We start from the raw sequence: 18034 nt of genomic DNA, 5'->3' as shown, positions 1-18034 counted from the left end.
ATGATTTATGTGCTGCTAAAGCCTCACTTGAAGAATTTTGAGCATTACTTTGCTAGAACATGAAATAAGCGCAATTGTGTGGTAGTCTGAACATTCTTTGGCATTGCCTTTCTTTGGGATTGGAATGAAAACTGACCTTTTCCAGTCCTGTGGCCACTGCTGAGTTTTCCAAAATTGCCGGCATACTAAGTGCAGCATTTTAACAGCATCATCTTTCAGGATTTGAAATAACTCGGCTGGAATTTCTTCACCTCCACTAACTGTTCATAGTGATGCTTTCTAAGGCCCACTTGACTTTGCACTCCTGGATTTCTGGCTCTAGCTAAGTGATCACATCATGGTTTTCTGGGTCATTAAGATCTTTTTTGTACAGTTCTCCTGTGTATTCTTGTCAACTCTTCTTAATCTCTTCTGCTTCTGATAGGTCCCTGCCATTTCTGTCTTTTATTGAGCCCATCTTTGCATGAAATGTTCCCTTAGTATCTATAATTTTCTTGAAGAGATCTCTACTCTTTCCTATTCTATTGCTTTCCTCTATTTCTTCACACTGTTCACTTAGAAGAGCTTTCTTCTCTCTCCTTGCTATTCTTTGGAACTCTGCATTCGGATGAGTATATCTTTCCTTTTCTCCTTTGCCTTTCACTTCTCTTCTTCTCTCAGCTATTTGTAACGCCTCCTCAGACAACCATTTTGCCCTTTTGCATTTCTTTTTTTGAAGATGGTTTTGATTACCACCTCCTGTACAATGTTATGAACCTTCATCCATAGTTCTTCAGGCACTCTGTCTATCAGGTCTAATCCCTTGAATCTATTTTTCACTTCCACTCTATACTCATATAGGATTTGATTTAGGTCATACCTTAATGGCCTAGTGGTTTTCCCTACATTCTTCAATTTAAGCCTGAATTTGGCAATAAGGAGTTCACGATCTGAGCCACAGACAGCTCCTGGTCTTGTTTTTGCTGACTGTATAGAGCCTCTCCATCTTTGGCTGCAGAGAATATAGTCAATCTGGTTGTGGTGTTGACTGTGGTGATGTCTATGTGTAGAGTCACCTCTTGTGTCGCTGCACATCCGTACAGTGACACTAATTATTTCATTTCAGAAGAGAAGACTCCCTCACCCCCGCTGCCGTGCAATGCAGTATGTTCTCATTGGTTATCTATTTTACACATAGCATCAGCCGTGTATATAAGTCAATTTCAACCTCCCAATTTTTCCCACTGCGACTCTTTCCCCCTTGGGAGCCATGCAATTGTTCTCTATGTTTGTGTCTCTGTTCACAAATAAGGTCATCTATGTGCTTTTCTAGATTCCACAGGCATGCATTAATGTACAGTATCTGTTTCTCTCTTTCTGACTCATGTCACTCTGTATGACACTCTCTAGGTCCGTCCACATCTCTACAAATGACCCAGTTGTGTTGCTTTTTATGGCTGAGTAATATTTTTTCGCATATCTGCTCTGCATCTTCTCTGTCCATTCCTCTGTTGACGGACCATAATTGAAAAAGATACGTGCCTCCCAGTGTTCACAGCGGCACGGTCTACAATACCCAGGACCTGGATGCCGCCCACGTCAGTCTTCTGCTCTTAAAGTAGACACTCACCGTTTGGGGCAAGGATGACCGAAAGGTATTCCTCGTGGAAGGAGCTCACATAGAGCAGTGAGCTGGGTGTCCCCGTGGTCCGGAAGCTCAGCGTGGCCACTTCTCCTGTCAACGTCAGATCCTCATGAAATAAGGCCATGAAGGAGCTGGAGTTCTTGCTAAAGGTGTCATTGTACTGTTCTTGAAAACTGTAGATCACTGAGGAGCCAGCTCCAAAATAGGCAGAAATGTCTGGAATGGCAAGCAATTTTGGTTGTATTAGCAATATGTAAGTGCATGCGTCTTATTATGTATATTTCTGTATACGCAAAGAATATCTCTAATCCTCAAATATCTCAAAAGAGAAAAATAATGTCATGCTCTGCTGAGTACTTTTTAGTTTTGTATTATTTGTTCTTATTTTGACTGTGACACATGGCTTGCAGTATCTCGGTTCCCTGATCAGAGATTAGACCCGGGCCATAGCTGTGAGGGCACCAAATCCTAACCACTAGCCCACCAGGGAACTCCACCTTTGCTGTTTTTTAATTAAAAAAAAAAAAATCAAGATGGAAAATAATAAAGCTTAAGTAAAGAGATAATCCCTCCATAGTCCCATAACCCAGAATTGAGTAACAATATTTTATTATTGCCTCAAAAACGCAAAATTAAATGTCCAGTGTAAATGTATAGTTAAAGTTTACTACAGTAAACTGTAACTAAATCCTCAAGGAGACCTCACTGATGCCCCTCTGATCCACTAGAAGCGGTCATAGCCTTGTCAAGAATACAAGCTTACCTCCCTCCAAGGGAAATGGAGGCATTCGAGATAGAAAAATTCTATTTGAACTCAGCACAGAGAAGTGCCTTATCTTTCCATCACAGAGTCAAATGCCCGAGCATCTTCATTACAGAGTCAAATGCCCGGGCATCTTCACGAGCGGCTCGGGCTCCCTCCGCTCCCTGCAGGCTGTCCTCGGGCACACTCACCGTTCTGGCAGAACGGCCCGTCGTACGCGGAGAAGGTGCAGTCACACGAGATCCCTCTGCGCTTCTCTCTGCACCTCCCCCCGTTGTGACACAGATGGCCGTAGGTGCTGCAGTGTCCTGGGCACCCTGGCTCCACCCCTGGGGTCATCGTGGCTCTTTCTTCCAGATCCAGCGCCAGCCCGTTCAATCGCAGAGCCCGAATGCACCCCAGGAAGCCTCTCTGTCGGCTTGCGGTTCCACCTGCAAGGGAAGCACTGCAAATGCAAACGCGTTCCTCGGGGTCTTACTTAGGATTTCACCTTCCCGCTGAACTGAGGCCGTGTCTCTGCTCTCTGCTCGGTCGTCATGTCCGAGTCTGCGGCCCTGTGGACTGAAGCCCACCAGGCTCCTCTGTCCACGTCCATGGCCTCTCCAGGCAAGAATGCTGGAGTGGGTTGCCACGCTCTCCTTCAGGGGATCTTCCCAAGCAGGGATCAAGCTTGCATCCCCTGCGCCCTGGGAACTGCAGGTGGATCCTTTACTGCTGGGCCACCAGGGAAGCCGCACATAGATAACGATAAAAGAGTCACTGCTCAAAGTTTCATGAACAAATACAATTCTGAAAACACAGTCTGTGATCGAATGTTAAGAATCATCAAATGGCACTGAGTTAAAAGCATTAATGAAAATATTTTTTAAGGTGAACTTGGTACTATTTATTCTAAAATATCTAGAAAGACTTAACATTTTTACATTTGTTCCTCTCTTAAAAGACAAAATGAAGACCACTGATCCTTTTTAAAGTTTAAATTTATAAACAATGACATGTATAATAAAGGGTATATAGTTAAAAATCTTTGTGATGTAATATATATTATAAAAGTGTGGTATATAAATTTGTACATGTATTTTATATATATTACAATTTTTGTGCATATATATTTTTGTATAATAGATGTATTACAAATGTATGTATTCAATTGACCAAAAAGTTTATTTAAGATTTATTGTAACATCTTATAGAAAAAGCCAAATGAACTTTTTGGCCAACCCTATATATTGTGTGTGTGTTATATAATGCTAATCCTTACTTAGACGAGCTCTGAATAATACAGCTGTGAAGAGGAACTGGGAAGAGACCAAAAAAGAGGCGGCAGAAGTGGTAAAGCTGAAATGGAGGACCTCAGGTCTCTGACACTCCATCCTGGCAGCTCCGAGGTCAGGCGGTGTAACATTAACCAAATAATATACATCTCCCTATTTTTGATCATTTATCATGTGAACATAACAAAGATGGGAGCACAGGAGTCACCTGAAGCACCTGCTAAAAACAGATTTTGGATTTATTCCCAAAGATCCTGATTCACTGAATTTTCAACTAACACCTCAGGCTTTAGAAACATCGCCGTAACGGAAACACTGGCTCTAGGCAGGTTTCCATTCAAACTTTGTTCCTAGAAGTTCTGTTAATTAATCCTCAGAATTTAAATCAGAAAAGAGAACTGTTCAGTTTGATTCGCAATCTGATCACTTTCAGGGAAGCCTCCTCGACTCAGTGAGAACTAACTGTGCTTGAAGCCGAGTTTAATGGTGCCATGGGCTGTACCACACTCACACGCACACACACACACACACACATGCGCACACACACACACTCACACACACACGTGCGCGCACACACACTCACACACACGTGCACGCACACTCACATGCGCACACACACACTCACCCACACACATTCACACACAGTCACTCACAGACACACACACACACACACTCTCTCACACACACACTCTCTCTCACACACACACACACACGCACACTCACACACACACTCACACACACACATGCACACTCTAACACACACTCACACACACTCACACACACACTCACTCACACACACACACACAAAGTGCGCACACACACTCACACACACGCGTGCACACACACATATGCGTGCGTGCACACACACACACACACACACTCACACACACACACTCACACACACATTCACACTCACACACACATACTCTCACTCACACTCACACATTCACACACACACACTCACACACACACACTCACACACACACTCTCACTCACACACACTCACATGCACGCACACACACACAAGTGTGCACACACACACGTGTGCACACACACATATGCGTGGGCGCGCGCACACACACACTCACTCACACACACTCACACACACACACACTCACAAACACATTCACACTCACACACACTCACACTCACACACATTCACACTCACACACACACACTCACACTCACACACACATACTCTCACACACACATGCACACACACACTCACACACTCTCTCACACACACATTCACACACATTCACACACACTCTCACACACACACTCACACACACACACACTCACACAACACACACACACTCTCACACGCACACTCACAGTCTCACACACATTCACACACACACGCACACTCACACACACACACACATACACAAATTCATTCAATATCATCAGGTTCTTAGCATTGGAGCAGGTAACTTCTGGCAAAGCAGACTCTGTACTAATTTGTGATTTACATCAATTTTTAATTGGACTGTGTCCTTATTTACTTTAAAATACGTGAGAACAGACCAAGTGAGAGCTACTTCGTTAATCTGCTTAGTTTCCAAATTAAAATAGAGTTGTCTAAAAAGCAATGTAGCAAAACTTATTTCTCCCTTTGGGAAAAACAAACAATAATAAAGACTAATCAAGTAAATTAGAGGGAAGACGTCCACTACGCAGAGCGTTTATCTTTATGCAGGGACAGCAGAATAATGAGTCCACTCTGGTTCTGAACATGACGCTTGCAACGAGAGCAGCAGAGAGGGAGCATGGCGGAGAGGAGCCCGGCGCTGGGCTGGATTAAACACTGCTGTGCAGTCACACGAGGCTGCTTCTCTCGGCCTGGCCTCCTACTGCCTGATTTTGGGGGGACACTGAAGGATTTTGTCCCATTACAAGCCTGATTCTCTGACTTCACTAAGAAGTGAAATGAGAGAAATGGATTAAAAAATGCTAATTTTAACAAAGTAAATAGCAGCGATAAGAGGTAACTGAAACAAGCATAGGTTGTCTACGATACTGAGTGCAAGCCTGGGGATCAGTCCAACAGGGGTTGGGTTTCCCTTCCTGTTGGGTTTCTGTGATCAAGACCCTTGATCTCTCTGAACCTCCATGATCTCATCTGTAAATTGGGCATAATAATCTGTGGCCCAGTGGTAAAGAATCCACTTGCCATTGCAGGAGATGCAAGAGATATGAGTTCAGTTTCTGGGTCAGGAAGATCCCTTGGAGTAGAAAGTGGCAACCCACTCCAGCATTCTTCCCTGGAGAACCCCATGGACAGAGGAGCCTGGTGGGTTACAGTCCACGGGGTTGTAAAGAATCGGATATGACTGAGCCATTGAGTCACATAATCTATGGCAGAGATACTCATATTAAATGAGTTCTTGGTACACAGTGTCTGTGTGGCTGAACCACACTGACTTTTTTTTATCAGCTCCATCTTAGTTAGCCCTGCAACCCCACCCCACCCCCCTCTTTTTGGATGACTGATCTTTAGCCTGCTCACAAGGACTGCATCCCAGCTGGCTATTTCCCCATCAACCTTTACCCTTGCCTTCACCTGACATGAAAACTGGAAGTGTCTTTTGCTGATGCAGGTGGTCATGCAGGTGCCTCCATGGGGGCAGAAAAGTCCTGGGGCTGGGCCACGCGTCCTCCTCACTTGGTAGTCAGATTCTACTTTCAGCTTTGCCACTTCAGATTCCCCCAGGACCCCTTTCCAGGGCACGAGGTGCCCCTGTGAATGCCTCTGGTTCATCATCCCCTGGATGTAAGCTACCCACAGCACACGTCCGAGTTCTACTTTATGGAGCTGCCTGCGTGGAGTTTCAGTCTCCAAGTTCCTTTTCAGTTCTGAACAGTTTTTCTTTTCAATTTACCTTTTAATTGGAGCATAATTTCTTTATAATGTTGTGTTGATTTCCGCTGCACAACAGTGTCAATCAGTCATAATTGTATATACAGATGTATGTCTCCCCCCGCTCCTGAGACTCCCTCCCACCCCTCGAGGTAATCCCAGAATCTCAGAGCACCAGGCTGGGCTCAGACAAGTATGCATACTAATGCATACGTACGGAATCTAGAAAACCAGTGCCGATGGACCTATCTGAGGGAAAGAATGGAGACGCAGATACAGAGAAGGGACTTGCGGACACCGCGGGAGAAGGAGAGAGTTAGGAGGATTGTATTCGGTATCTCCTTCTCCCACCAGAGCCCACAGCGTCGGAGCAGCGTGGCTGCGGTCTGCTCTTGCGGGGTCTTTGCGCTCAGAGCCGGGTGGAAGCCGCCGGCAGCACTCACCCACGAAGAGCTGGCTGTTGAGCTGCAGGCGGGCGTGCCCGGCAGCGGGTGCGGGCTGCGTCTGGCGCGGGTGCTGGCCCACTTGGAGGGACGCTTCTTTCACGTTGCGCTCTGCCCTCACGAGGTGCCACCGGTTGTCATTAAAGGCAGTGGGGGACTGCACCGTGACCTCACGAGGCCCGTTCCCCACATCAAAGGAAAAGGCCACTTCTGTTGGGGCTGGAAGTAAAAATAGGAGACATGCCCACGATCACTCACAGGAGAGAAAATTTAGTCTTGAGTAGGTCTGAAAAAAGTACTATGACATGCTCCTCATGAAAGAAGACGTGCCAGGGATGCAGACAGATGCCAGTCTGAGCTGGTTGGGGAGGGGTTGGGATGGAGAATAAACCTGTATCCTGGAGAAAGAAAAGTGAAGCTGATTTTAACGTATTTCTCCCCAGAGTTTACTGTTCATCCTGCTCAGCCCTAACAATAGAGATATTTACCTACAGAAACAAAACTACTATTTTGTCTAACTTTATACATAGAAGTGATTTTATTGAAAGGTGGTTTAAACCTTTATGTAGTTTTAAAAGCACTAGGTGAATTTCAGATAGCAAGACATTAAGTTTTGTCTACATATATGTAAACAATGTGCTTAGTCAATTAAATCACATAATGTTGTGATTTAGTAAGAAGTTATTTGACCAGTTTGGTTTAATACCTTTTTTGCACATAGAATTAAGGCAACAAGGAACTGAACACACTGTTGTGTGCTGCAGGAATCACTGTTTCACTTTCCACTTAGTGTTAAGAAAAAACATAACTGACAAAGGAAGTGTGTCAGTGTGTTAGGAGCTAGGTCACCAGCAAGGTCATCGTTAATCACTGAGCGCCCCAGTGGATGTGTGCAGACTGGACCACTCACCGCGCAGCTCTAGCCTGATGAAGTCTGTGATTCCCAGGTTCTCTAAAAACACCCCTGAAGAGGCTGTGGTCTTAAAAAAGAAAGACACGTCAGCACTAAGCTCTCCTCGGAACGTGGGGAAATGAAGGTATGAAGTCTCAGTATTGAAGGAAGCTGAATTCCAAAATGAATCTGTTTACAAAAAGAAAATAAAAGACAATGACAATAGCAGTAAAATACAAGTAACAATTGCCTTTTATATTTCTAGCATTTTTACTGTTCAATGCACTATTTATTCATTCAACGCATTATTTATCCATACAAGCCTTCTTATGGGAGTTCTTCTGAACATGTGGCCATGAGATGAATGTCTAAACAGTGATTCTTTTGAGGCCTAAGAATCTGGACATGGCTGCAAGTGAGTGGATGATCACTTTGGTAAAGGTCTGTTTTTTTTTGTTGTTGTTGTTGTTGTTGTTCTTTTTTTAAACTAAATTATCACAGAGTAAAATTGACTTTTTAGGATTTTACAGTTATATAAAGTTTACAGACTTTTACAGTTATATGAATTTTAACACAGGCATGGATTTGTGTAACCATCATCAAAATCAGAATAAAGAACAGTTCCATCACCCCAAAAAACTGTCTCTTGCTATTTCTTTATAGCCACACCCTCTACCCACCCCTCAGCCTGGCGGTCATGAACTAGTCTCTGCATTACAGTTTTACCTTTCCCAAATAAAATATAAATGGAGTCAAGCAGGATGCAACAACATAAAGCCTCTGAGATTCGTTTGAGATGTTGCATGTCAGCATCTATTATTTTTTCACTGCTCTGTACTATTCCATCACATGAATGTGCCATAGTTTATTTATCCATATTTAAGAACACTAAAGTTGTTTCCAAATTTGGTCAATTACAAATAGAACTGCTCTAAAAATTTCCGTGGCACAGTGGTAGACTCTGCCTGCCAGTGCAGGAAACACAGGCTTGATCCCTTGATCCCTGGAGGAGGAAACGGCAGCCCACTCCAGTCTTCTTGCCAGAAAGTTCCATGGACAGAGAAGCCTGGGGGTGGGCTATGTAGTCCATGGAGTTGCAAAGAGGAGACACGACTGGGCAGTGAGCACAACCGCAAGAACACACATCTGTGAAAAGCTTTTGTGTGAGCCCATGTTTTCATTTCTCTAGGGTAAATTCCCAGGAGCATGATTCCTGGGTCATATGGTAAGTATATGCTTAACTTCATAAGATACTGCCAAACAGTTTTCCAGAGTGATCATACCATTTTTAATTCCCATGATCAGTGTGTAACAGATATAGTTGTTTTATATCTTTACCAGCATTTTGCATTGTTAGTATACATATTTTTTATCTTAGCAATTCAAATGGATGTAAAGTAGTATTTCGCTGTGGCTTTAATTTCCTTCCCTAATAGATAACGATGTTGGGTGTCTTCTCTCGTGCCTATTTGCCACCCTATGTCCTCTTCGGTGAAGAGTGTGTTCAGCTTGGGGGCAACTACATCTTTCTTACGTTGAGTCTTCCAATCCATGAACACAGTATATCTCTTCCTTTATTCAGATTTTTTGATTCTTCAGTATTTAGTCATTTATTTGGTTTACAGATTTTATACATGTTTTTGTTAAACATATACCTGAGTATTATATGTTCTTTGGAGATACTGACAATGATATTCTCTTATAGATTTTGGTTTCTAGTTTGCATTGCTAGCATATACAACTGATTTGTCTGTTGTTGACACTGCACCTTGAGATCTTGTTGAGTTCACTCATAAGACCTAATAAGGTTTTTGTTTCTGCTTTGGGTAGTACATTCCTCGAGATTTTCTATGTAGGCAGTCGTATATGCAGGCTTCCCTGGTGGCTCAGTGGTAAAGAATCTGCCTGCAATGCAGATGTAGGTTCAATCACTGAGATGGGAAGATCCCTTAGAGAAGGAAATGGCAATCCACTCCAGTATGCTTACTTGGAACATCCCATAGACAGAGGAAACTGGCAGGCTTCAGTTCACGGAGTCACAGAAGAGTTGGATACAACTTAGTGACTAAACAACCAACCAACCAATCAAGTGTGCATGTGCAAATAGAGTTTTCCTTCTGGCTTTCCAGTCTTTATGCACTTATTTTCTTTCTTACATTATTGCCCTGGCTAAGACAATGATAAATATTGTTGAATAGAAGCGGTGAGATTGGCTATCCTCATCTTGTTCCCATCCTGAGGGGAAAAGCATCCAGTTTTTTACCAATAATTATGATACTTCTGTATAGATACTGTCTTATTAGGCTGAAGAGTTTTCTTTTACACCTAGTTTGCTAAGAACTTCATTATAAATGCTATTATGATATAAATTATAATTTTTAATTTGGTATTTTATCAATTTAAATTATAGTGTTCACATTAATTGATACAGAAAAAGCATCTGGCATGGTTTTTCTTCCTTAGACTGTTAACATGTTAGATTACATTGATCATCTTCCAAGTACTGAATCAGTCTTGCATCCGGGATAAACTGCAGATGGTGGTGATGCCTTTAAAAAAATATACACTCCTGGGTTATTTGTTACTGTTTTGTTGATATTTTTTGCATCTGGGTTAGCGATAACATTGTTAATAGTTACCATTCTTTTTACTGCCTTTGTCTAGTTTCAATATCAGAACAACATTCTGCTTTAAATGTTGGAAAGAATTTCCTCTTCTATTCTCTGAAAGAGATTTTATAGATATGGTATTATTTCTTGAGTAGAATTCATCAGTGAATCAAGCTTGGTCTGGATTTTTTTGAGGGTTTTAATTACAAATCCAATTCCATTAATACTATTAGGTCTATTCTAGTGTCTCATTCATCTTAAGTGAATTTTGGTTGTTAGTGGTTCTCAAGGAACTGGTCCACTTCATCTGTTTTATATAATGGATGTCATACTTGCACAGCTGTTCGTAGTGTACTTTTTTATGCTCTTGATGTTGGGGGTGTCTGCAGTGTTATCCCAACACTCAGTTCCCATATTGATAATTTTTATCTTTTTTTGGGTAGTTCTGTTAGAGGCTTAGCCATTTTATTAGCATTTTAAAAGAGTATAAAAAGAATCACTTTTAATTTTTATAGATCAGTATGTATTCCGCTTTTAATTTAATTGATTTCTATTCTTGTCTTCATTGGTTCCTTCTTTCTGCTTGTTTTATGTTTATTTTTCTCTTCTATTTCTAGTTTCTTTTGGTGAAAGTTTACATTATTGAACTGAGATCTTTTTTAATATTGTAAATACTTCTTAATAATATAAGTATTTATTTCTACAAACATCCATCTGAGCACTGCTATAACAAAATTTAATAGTACAAATTTTGATATTTTGTATTTCAATTTTCATTCAGTTCAAAAATGTATTATCAGATCTATTGAGACCTTGTCCTTGACTTGGGTATTATTTAAGAATCTGAGGTTTAATTTCTAAGTGTTTGGAGATTTTCTATCTTTCTTATTTATTTCTAATTTAATTTGATTGTGTCGGTGAATGCATTTTGTATGATTTAAATTATTTAATATTTGCTAAGGTTTGTTTTATGACACAGAATGTGCTGTTTCTGGGTTAAAGATTCATGTGCATTTGAAAAGAATGTGTATTTTACTGTTTGTAGAGTATTCCATAAATGTCAGTTGGTTTCTGGTGTCATTCAGGTCTTCTATATCCTTGCTAATTTTCCCTCTGTTAGTTTCATATATTAATGAGATAGGAGAATTAGACTCTAATTATAATTATGCATTTCTCTATTTCTCCTTTCCATCCTGTCAAATTTTGTTTTATGTATTTTGAAGCTCAGTTATTTGCATACATATTTAAGATTCTTAGGTGTTCTAGTTCTTTTTTATATCTATTAATTTACTTTGCTTTCAAGTAAAAATTTTAATATAGAAACTCCATTGTATGTGTTGTATATCTTTCTCCATCATTTTATTATGTCATTATATTTGAATTGAACTTCTTACAGACAGTATACTGTTGAGTCATAACAATGTCTTTTATGAGTTTATTTAGACCACGTACATTGAGTTTATTTAGACCACGAATGTTGATATGTCAGTTCTTCATTTCATTGTTTTTTCCTATTTGTCCTAGTTTCGTTCTTCTGCTTCCCCCTTTCTGTTTTCTTCTGGATTATTTAAATACTTTCCCGTATTCTATTTGCATTTGTCTGTAGCAGATTTTTAATTGGTCTTTTAGGGATTACAATATATATACTTAACTTTCTCAGTCTGCTTGAAATCTATATTTTAATCATGTTAAGTGATTTGCAAAAACCTTGGGAACAACTTGACCCTCGCCTACTCCTGCTGGTGTTGCTACTTGTATTACATCTACATAAAATAAAAGCCCCATGAAATAGTGTTGTGCTTTCAGTCCTCAGATACATTTAAAATAATTCAATATGAAAATAATCTATTAAATTACCCAGGTATTTACCATTTCTAACACTGATTGTTTTATCCCTGAAGTTCCAAATTTCCTTCTGATACCATTTCCTTTCCAATAACTTCCTTTAGAAATTCTTTTAAAGGATGCTTTCTCGCAATGAATGCTTTTGGTTTTCTTTCATTGGAGATATTTAAAAGTTTTACATTCATTCCTGAAGGATCTTTATGCTGAACACAGAATTATCAATTGACAATACTTTCAAAATAGAAATATCTTGCCATTTCCTTCTGGCCACCATATTTCTGATGAGAAATTTACTGTCATCTGAATTGGTGTTTTCCTATAGGCAGTGAATAATTATTCTCTCTGGCTGCTTTCAAAAAATTCTTCTCATTGTCTTCAGTTTTCATCAGTTTGCTTACAATACGTCTAGATGTGAATTTCTTTGAGTTTATCCTGTTTCAGATTCATTCAACTTCCCAGTGTCTCTTTTATCAAACTTGGAAAGTTTTCAGCCATTATCTTTTCAAATATTTTTTCAGGACCAACGCTTTTCCTCTCTTCTTATGGAAATTCAATTACATGAATATTATCTTTTTTATTATTAACCCACAGGCCCCTGAGACCCTATTCATTTTTTTCAATCTTTTTTTCTTTTTCTTGCTTAGATTGGATAATTTCTATTCATCTACCTTCAAGGCCCTTGGCTGTTCCATCTCAAATCTTCTCCTTAAGCCCATCCAGTGCATCTTTTAGTTCCACTGCCATACTTCTCAGTTCTAAAATGTCCTTTTAGCTTCCTTTATATAGCCTATTTCTTTGTTGAAACATTCTCTTTTTCTATTTGTTTCAAAAGCATTTCTTATTATTCATTACAGTTTTGTGTAATAGTTGTTTTAAAATCTTTATCAGTTAATTTTAACCTCTGTGTTATTGGTTATCTATTGATTACATTTTCTTATGCAAACTGATTTTTCTGGTTCTTTGTATGTTAATAATTTTGGATAATTTCTTAAACATTTACAATATTATGTTAACAAACTGGGAGCTCTGTTTAAATTCAAGGAGTATGTTGACATTTTTATTTTCCAGTCCTGTTGGCCTGGTTATGATCTGCCCACACTTTTCAGCCCTCCCTCTGTGGTCCGAGGCTCCTATGGCAGTCCAGTGCTCAGAGTTTTTGCAGTACTTTTCAGATCTGCCTCACCTTTGCACCACACGGTGGCCAGTCTGAGTCCTGGGTGGTAGCTTCTTCACTCATTCTCAACTTCTTGGTCTATAACTAGGACCAGTTTGAGGCACGTGAAGCTCGCAGGTGAACCCAGGACTTCATAAACAGCTTACAACATCACTTTCTTGAACTCTCCTCTCTGTGCACTTGCAATACTGTGCAGTTCCCTGGGGCTCTCTTCATTCCCAGCCAGAAGCCCAGGGCTCTATTTAGCCTGCTTTCCTGTGCTTTCCTGGTTACTTCTGTTCCTGCAGCTGCATCCATCGCCAAGTGACGGGGGACAGAGAAGGAAAAGAAAAGCAACGCGAGTCTGCCACTGCCGGGGCGTCAGGGCTGTCCGGTCAGAGCCCCGCCTCAGGCATGCTCCTGGGCAGTTTCTGCCGCTGTTGCCGTGGGGTTGCCCGGGGACTGGAGCCCCAGAAAACAGAGGTAAGGGTGAGAGGGGTGAGGTTCCTGTGCTCACTGACAGGAGCTCCTTGTCCCCTCCTCCAGTCAGGACTAGAGGCTTCCTCTGGAACTCTCTCCCTTTGTGATCCCATGGCTAAGAGACGGAGGAAAGCGCATGGTGAATTCTGCTTTCTGCTCCCCGCTGCCGTTTGCTCTCCAGCATCCTGAGATAACTGCTGCGTGAATCCTGTCTGTGCAGTATTTAAAGCCATGAGACACTAGGCAAAGATCGCCAGTGGAGAATAGGAGGAAAGAGGGCAGACGACACAGCCTTGGGGAACGCAGCACTGTCCCACTGGCAAGATGAAGACGGTTAGGGAAAGAAGGGAAAAGCAGAATTTTGTGGTATGCTGGCTACCAAGTAAAGAAAGTGTCTCAAAGAACAGGGAGCCATGGGAGAATTCCAAAGCTGCTGACAGGTCAATTCAGATATTTATCAGAGAATAAGAATTGGACTTAGCAGTGTCGCGTTCTCATTCGTGACCTAGAAAACCCAGCTTCTGAGGAGTAATGAAGGAGAATATGTCTTACATTCAAGAGAGACTAGAAGCAGGGAAATTAAAAATAGAACTCATTTTATTTCAGTTATTTGGGGGCAGTGAAGGATATGAAAGAAATTAAGGTGCAGTTGGAGGGGTAAGTGGAGTTAAGAGCATCAAGGCTTCCAGTGTAAATATTAAGAACTATCAGAAGGCATTAATGCATAGATACACTTGGATTCTGTCCTCTCATTTTCTCATTATTTCACCAGTTTCAGGCATTTCAGCCCTCAGCAAAATGTCTTACACTTAGTAGGCACATATTGGATGTTTGCTGAACAAGTTACATGCTATTTCAAATGATTCCATGAGTGTTTCAGCAGAGTCTGATGTAGATTCTATATGCGTGCCTGTGAACCAGGTCACCTCAATCGTGTCTGACTCTTTGCGACCCTATGGACTGTAGGCTGCCAGGCTCCTCTGCCCATGGGATTAAAATCCTCCAGGAAAGAGTACTGGAGTGGACTGCCATGCCCTTTTCCAGGGGGTCTTTCCAACTCAAGGATCGAGCCCGCGTCTCTTATGTCTCCTGCACTGGCCGGTGGGTTCTTTACCACCAGCGCCACCGGGGAAGCCCTAAATGCTGTATAAAAAACACATAATCCAGAGGTAGTACTTTTTCTCAACTATATTAGCAACATACACTTATTTTATAGGTTAATGCATTCCTAACGAAGTACAGATTATCAGTATGGACAGTGATTCTAGGAACCCAGGCAGTTAGAGTTCTCATCAAACACAGAAATACATTAGTAAGGGCCGAGGCAGTTCCCCTTGCCGCTACTTACTGTCCCCCAAGCAGAGCAGAGGGCCCAGCGTGTAAGCCGCTTCAGCAGGTGGCCGCCCTCTGCCGCTCGTCACCACCTGAGTGACCGGCAGGCGCTCCTTATGGGAGAGGACCACTGTGCTGCTGGTCCTAGAAAACAAACACAGCCACCTTAGCATCATTTTCATAGTGTACAGAAAAGAAAAAGCATTTCATTGCAGTTCAAGGGGTATTAAGCTAAATCTCTAAACATATAACAGGAGGGAAATCAAACAGCTCATCCGAACACTTGCAAACATACTAGTGTACTGGATGAGGTCTTCTGAGGACCAGAGACCTTTGTTCATCTTCAGGGCCACAGAGAAGAAAGCAGGCAGGTCCAAAATTGTGGTCATAGGAACAGACATGAAATTACATCTCAATGCAATTAAGCAGCTTATTGCTGTTTGCAATTCAGCCAGTGCGTCATACTGGAATGTAAAATTTACAGACGCAAGAGCAGTCTGCCTTGATTTAAAAAAGAAAAAAAGCAAAAGACAAAAACCGAAACCATCTGACTGACAAGAAATAGGTTTTCAATTTTTGGACCTTGTTTGTTTTTACTAAAAGTTTCAGAAATTCCTACTGTGGCTATGCGGCATTTCCTTATTTGTTGAAACCTTAAATTTAAAAACAAAATCAAAACAAAATGCTGATTCAAAACCATGATGAAGATATGATACAATGTATTCTTAAAATTAATAAATGGGCTAATGCACGAGAAAGTGTTTTGCCAGTGATTTTCACCATCCGTTCATTCAACAAACACTTATTACACATCCTCTATTAGTCACGCCCTGTGTGTTGGGGAAGTGAACAGAAAACCCATTGTCAATGTCCCCAGAAACCTAGTGGATGTTATAAATAATAGAAATAACAATAATACCATCATGTAAGTGACTATTTGGGGACATATTAAAATTCATCATGTAAGTGACTATTTAGGGACATATTAAAATCTATGGTTCAATACAATTTAACGACTGGAACAAAAGCCAGAGAATGTGGTTAGTAAGCTGTTTGTACTGCCAACGTCCTCTCTGGACAAAGTAGAAAGATTTCTGTAAGCTGTTCATATTTTTCATTGTGTATTTCAATTACATATGTACTCCTAGTTTATGGACAAATACTGGTTTGTCTATTGTTCTGTGTAGAACCTAGCAAGTTTTCATTTTTAACAGTTACAAAATCACCAGTCACTCATATATATATATAGTAATTGTTCCAAATTATATATGTATTTATATAAGTTGAAGAATTATCAAAAATAGTGCAGATCACCTTACAGCTTTGCTGCAAAAAGAAAAAAAATCTTCCTAACTTAATAGTTAATCATTCCAGTGCTGTTAGGCATCAAAATATTCTTTTAAGTTGGAAAATTTTAAATTATTAAGATTTTTATTTTATTTAAAAATTTGAGCACAGCGACTGGCAGTGCATGTGGTAAGATCTGAAAAATAGGAACTAAACACCCTAAAATTGAGAAACAAATATTAAAAATCAAATTGCTTCCAAAAATCAGACTGAATTAAGCCCCATGGTTTTATCTGCGGAAGCCCCTGTGACTGCTACCGATAGAAGCATACAGGCTTCATCCTAAACACAAAACCCCCGGCTTTGCTGGGATCACAAGCTAGAAGGTGCCACTGAATTACAGGGCGATCAGTGTGGAAAGTTATTTTGTTATAAACACAGGAACAGCACACCAAATTAATTCCTGGTATTAAGTATCAGTAAGCATTACAAATAAGTATTTTAATTCCTATGACTGCTATTTTGGCAGATATCTTAGAGGGAAAATGTAAGTGTACTAGTTCTTCACTGAGAAACCTTAAAACTTTAAAAAATCATATGCAAATAGTATGCATTAAGGTAGATAATATCATTAAGTACCTTCCTGAATCTGAGAAAATTTTAAACAACTCTTACTTCAAAATTCTTTATTGGTATAGATCATTCCCAATTGCCCATGCTTTATGCAGAGTACTGTAACCCGTGGTCAGCAGCTCGTGCTCACGCTCAGCCTCACATTGCGCTCGGCTCGGCAACACTATGGTCCCCAGACTCACCCAAAGATGCCTAACTTACGATTATATCTCACTTTTCTTGCTTTTCAGATTTTCCCCAAATTTGTAAAGATTGCATTTCTAGTCATAAAAATTTCTCACAACAGTTTTAAACATTCAGTAAGAAAATTTCCAAATTCACTTTTTTCAGAGTCTAATGCTTTAGAAATTCTTACTGTTTGTGGTTTGTCATTGGGTATTTTTGAGGTATAATAGAGCTTTAAGAAGGCTGAGTTGCTGGGAAAGTTGCAGGGGAGAAACGCTGTGTCAACTTTCAGTGTTATAATCACCGGGGAGAGAGAGGGCCTGGCGACAGCATAGTTCTCATCGTCCAGAATTACACACTTGGAAAGTTCCACGCTCTTCATCGGCTTTGCTGTTCTACTGGCCCACGCCTTTGGCAGAGTCCTGCTGTATTAATTGCTGAGGGATCATTAAGACTTCTTCATGTCTGGTAGGGCTGGTCTCCCCACCTTGTTTCCATCTTCATAGTCATCTTAGCTATTCATGCACCATTCTTTCCCCAAATAAGTTTCAGAATCATTTTGTTACTACTTAAAAATCATAAACAAACGTCTAGCATTTGTTTGGAATTAAATGGAATCAAGAAATTTATTTGGAGGAGAGATGCTTAGATTTCCTATTCATGGCAGTGGCATG

General features: G+C 40.7%; 1 protein-coding gene across 1 annotated transcript in view; it reads right to left on the bottom strand.

The window, feature by feature from the left end:
• LOC136148444 (contactin-associated protein-like 3) overlaps positions 1-18034 on the bottom strand; it is a 216414-nt gene that overhangs the window by 27493 nt on the left and 170887 nt on the right. The window contains exons 15-19 of the mRNA XM_065907997.1: positions 15292-15419; positions 7875-8045; positions 6965-7183; positions 2579-2818; positions 1610-1840 (exon numbers count right to left, since the gene is read on the bottom strand). Of these exons, the coding sequence (XP_065764069.1) occupies positions 1610-1840; positions 2579-2818; positions 6965-7183; positions 7875-8045; positions 15292-15419 (989 nt within the window). The remainder of the gene's footprint in view (positions 1-1609; positions 1841-2578; positions 2819-6964; positions 7184-7874; positions 8046-15291; positions 15420-18034) is intronic.

Source organism: Muntiacus reevesi, chromosome 17 (assembly GCF_963930625.1).
Source record: "Muntiacus reevesi chromosome 17, mMunRee1.1, whole genome shotgun sequence".
Lineage (NCBI taxonomy): Eukaryota > Metazoa > Chordata > Mammalia > Artiodactyla > Cervidae > Muntiacus > Muntiacus reevesi.
The sequence above is the reverse complement of the archived record's forward strand: the minus strand, read 5'-3'. Positions and strand labels throughout refer to the sequence as shown.